Source organism: Camellia sinensis, chromosome 1, assembly GCF_055761805.1.
Source record: "Camellia sinensis isolate YWXY chromosome 1, ASM5576180v1, whole genome shotgun sequence".
In the NCBI taxonomy this organism is placed as follows: Eukaryota; Viridiplantae; Streptophyta; class Magnoliopsida; order Ericales; family Theaceae; genus Camellia; species Camellia sinensis.
In genome coordinates this window covers 148,475,304-148,478,234 of record NC_138961.1, presented here as the reverse complement: position 1 = coordinate 148,478,234, position 2,931 = coordinate 148,475,304, and the positions used below count along the sequence as shown (strand labels likewise).

The window sequence follows — 2,931 nt, the reverse complement described above, 5'->3', positions numbered from 1 at the left end:
TTAATATAAGAGTAAAATCAATTTCATTGGATTTCTTTTTTATTTTTATTTTTATACGTAGGCCTCGTTTGGGAACATGCTAATTTAGTAACTTTTTTTACTATTTGGCTAAAATACGAGCTAAAAAAAACTAGTATGTTTGGGATGACTTTTTGACTTTTTACGAAAAGATGTGCAAAAAGTAGAGAGAAAAGAGAATCTTTAACTTTTTGGTATGGGTTGTTGGCTTTTTGACTTTTTTAATAACTTTTTGGATTTTTGGCTAAACCGGCCTGTTGCCAAACGAGGCCTTAGTATGATTTTAAAATTAAGTTATGGTTTGTAAGTTGTTTAATATAATGGCATTTAAATTGATTTATACCTTTACTTTTGACATTAAACGTAAATTGTAGATTAAATTTTAACAAATCAAACTATTTAACTAATTTTTACATTATTTCAAATTAAAAATAAATATTTTTTAATAAATGTAACCAGCCACACTTGTACTCTATTATTTTATTTTATTTATTTATTTATTTATTTATTGATATTATTATTATTTTATTTTATTTTTGTGTTTTTTAAATTTTACCATATAGGAGTAATCTGGGTGGAATGCACTACTCAGTCGATGATTTTGTGTCTAACCTCAATCGGGTCAGGTATTGTTAGAATTTACCATACTATATCATCACCTACCACCTCCACTCAACTCACCTACCACACACACTCACCTACTCCCCAATCCTCTCCTATATAATTAGTACCTCACCATCTGTAATTCACACAACAATCAATTGTAATAAATCAGATATCAATCAATAAATACATCAATTTTAACATGGTATCAGAGCCATAAGATTTAGGCCTGTATTTCTTTCTCACCGGCGGGCAGCCGGCCTACAACTCTGCCTTTGCTGCCCGCTGGAATTTTCTACACATACCTTCCCCTCTCCTCTCCACCTTCCGTTTCTCAACCGCCCACTCGACATTTCTTCTTCACTTTAGCACAACAACAACGCCCCCCCCCCACTTCAGATATTTTTCTCTCTCAATATCTCTTTCAATTTTTGTAGTGAAGAATACATACATACATCCCTACATACATACACAGAGAGAGAGCCGTACGGCGCTAGCAGATGGCGTCGGAGAACACTCACCCAGATGGGGAAGAGACCCCAAGAACAATCTCCGTCGTAGACCAAACCCTCCTCCTCATCCATTCCGACGACCCTTCTTCCCCAATCCACGCCGCCCCAGAGTTCCGCCGCCACTTCTCCTCCGCCGTCCCCCCTCTCGTCCTCAAAACCTGCAAAAACAAATCTTCAAAAACAGCTGAAAACTGTACTGCACTTCTGGAATCTTTAGTGGGTTTTGATGAGGGCAGAACAGCATTGCCATCTGAAGACGGTGGAGTGCTTGCAGTGGTCGAAGTTCTGGCCAGTGGTTCTCTTCCAAGCCGTGAGCACACAGTGGATGTGTGAGGCTTCCTCACCGGAGTGTTTCTCTCCATTGTTACTTGGCCTCCAAAACAAACCAATACTTTGCCTTTCTTTGTATATGTTTATTCTATTCTCCCTCCTGCAACTATTGTTTTTTAACCCACTCCACTTTCTTTTCTTTTTTTTATATTTCTTTTCATCCTTCTTTTGAAAAGAATCCGCCCACATCCCTCATTTTTTTTTTTAAACTCATCTTCTATTTTATTTTAATATATATATATCCATTAAAATAATGAATCCTCAAATCACAACTCTGTGCTGGTTCCCCGTTATTTCCCACTACTCTTTTATTTTAATATATCTATATATTTTTATTATACTATTTTCTCTTCTTTTCTTTTATTTTATTTTATTTTATTGTTTTCTATCTTTCTTTTCCCAACACACAAAAAAAAAAAAAAAAAAAAAAAAAAAAACCAAACAAACCAACCAAACCAACCAAAACCCTTTATCAATTTGCACAACAAACCATGTTTTATTCATCTCAGGGGTTCACCCCGATCCACATTTTACACCGAACCACAAAAAAAAAAAAAAAAAAAAAAAAAAAAAAACCACACACAAGATCACCATCACAACAACAACAGATTTGTTTTCTTTTCTGCAGACGGCCACCCACCGCCCTACTCTGCCGCCGGTCTCTTCTTTTTGCCTCCGTCTTGGGCGGTCCTTGACGGTACTGCCTCCGTGTTTCCTTGTCCACCGAGCACGTTCACTCCCCCATACTCCTCCACTGCAGCATATGGCGGCCCTCCAAATCGGAACATCACGGTGGCCTTCCGCTTCAGCTCCTTGTTTTCTGCCCTTAGCACGCTTATCTCTGCTCGCGCATCCTTATACATGCGTTGGAGCAGAGCCAGCTGGGAGTTTAAATGCTGCACCTCATTTGTCCTACTCTGCAGCCGGTTCGACAAATTTGTGACCGCCGTCATGCTTTCCACACATGCCTTCAAAGTATACTGATTGGCCTCCACATCCGACTGCACCGCCATTTTTTGCTCCACCGACCGCATCGGAAAGTTCAACGGAGCAAACACAGAGGTGTTTGGTTGAGGTTCACTGGTCTCCGCACCAGTTCTCTCTCTTGTTGACTCGTTCAGTTCAGGAAAGAGCGTCAGCAGACCACGGGAAGAAGAGGAAGAAGAGGCCATTGTCTGGGCAACTGAGTTTTTCAGACTCTCTCTCTCAGCACAATGAAGTTTTTTTTCAGAGGTTTTTCGCAGCTTTTCTCTGCCTCAGCTTCAGCCTCCGTCTTATAGCCGAGGCAGCCACGCGCATCGCGCGCCTCTTGCCACCAACCGACAAACGGGCACGCAAGCCAAGGCGCCCACGTGCCTCGCCATCATGTCCGGCACACCTTTTGATGAATTGGGCACGCCTTTTGATGGCACGCCTTTTGACAAAATTGGGCACACCTTTTGAGGGTGCAACTTTTCCAACGGTCCGA

General features: G+C 40.7%; 1 protein-coding gene across 1 annotated transcript; it reads left to right on the top strand.

Annotated features, from left to right (window-relative positions):
- Positions 1-1,121: 1,121 nt before the first annotated feature.
- On the top strand, positions 1,122-1,466 carry LOC145820282 (uncharacterized). Its single transcript, XM_082915446.1, has one exon. It carries the CDS (start codon positions 1,122-1,124, stop codon positions 1,464-1,466), a length of 345 nt encoding a protein of 114 aa, XP_082771572.1.
- The last annotated feature ends 1,465 nt before the right edge of the window (positions 1,467-2,931 follow it).

Coding starts and splice junctions, on each gene's coding strand:
- LOC145820282 (XM_082915446.1), top strand. CDS start 1,122: ATGGCGTCGGAGAACACTCACCCAGATGGGGAAGAGACCCCAAGAACA.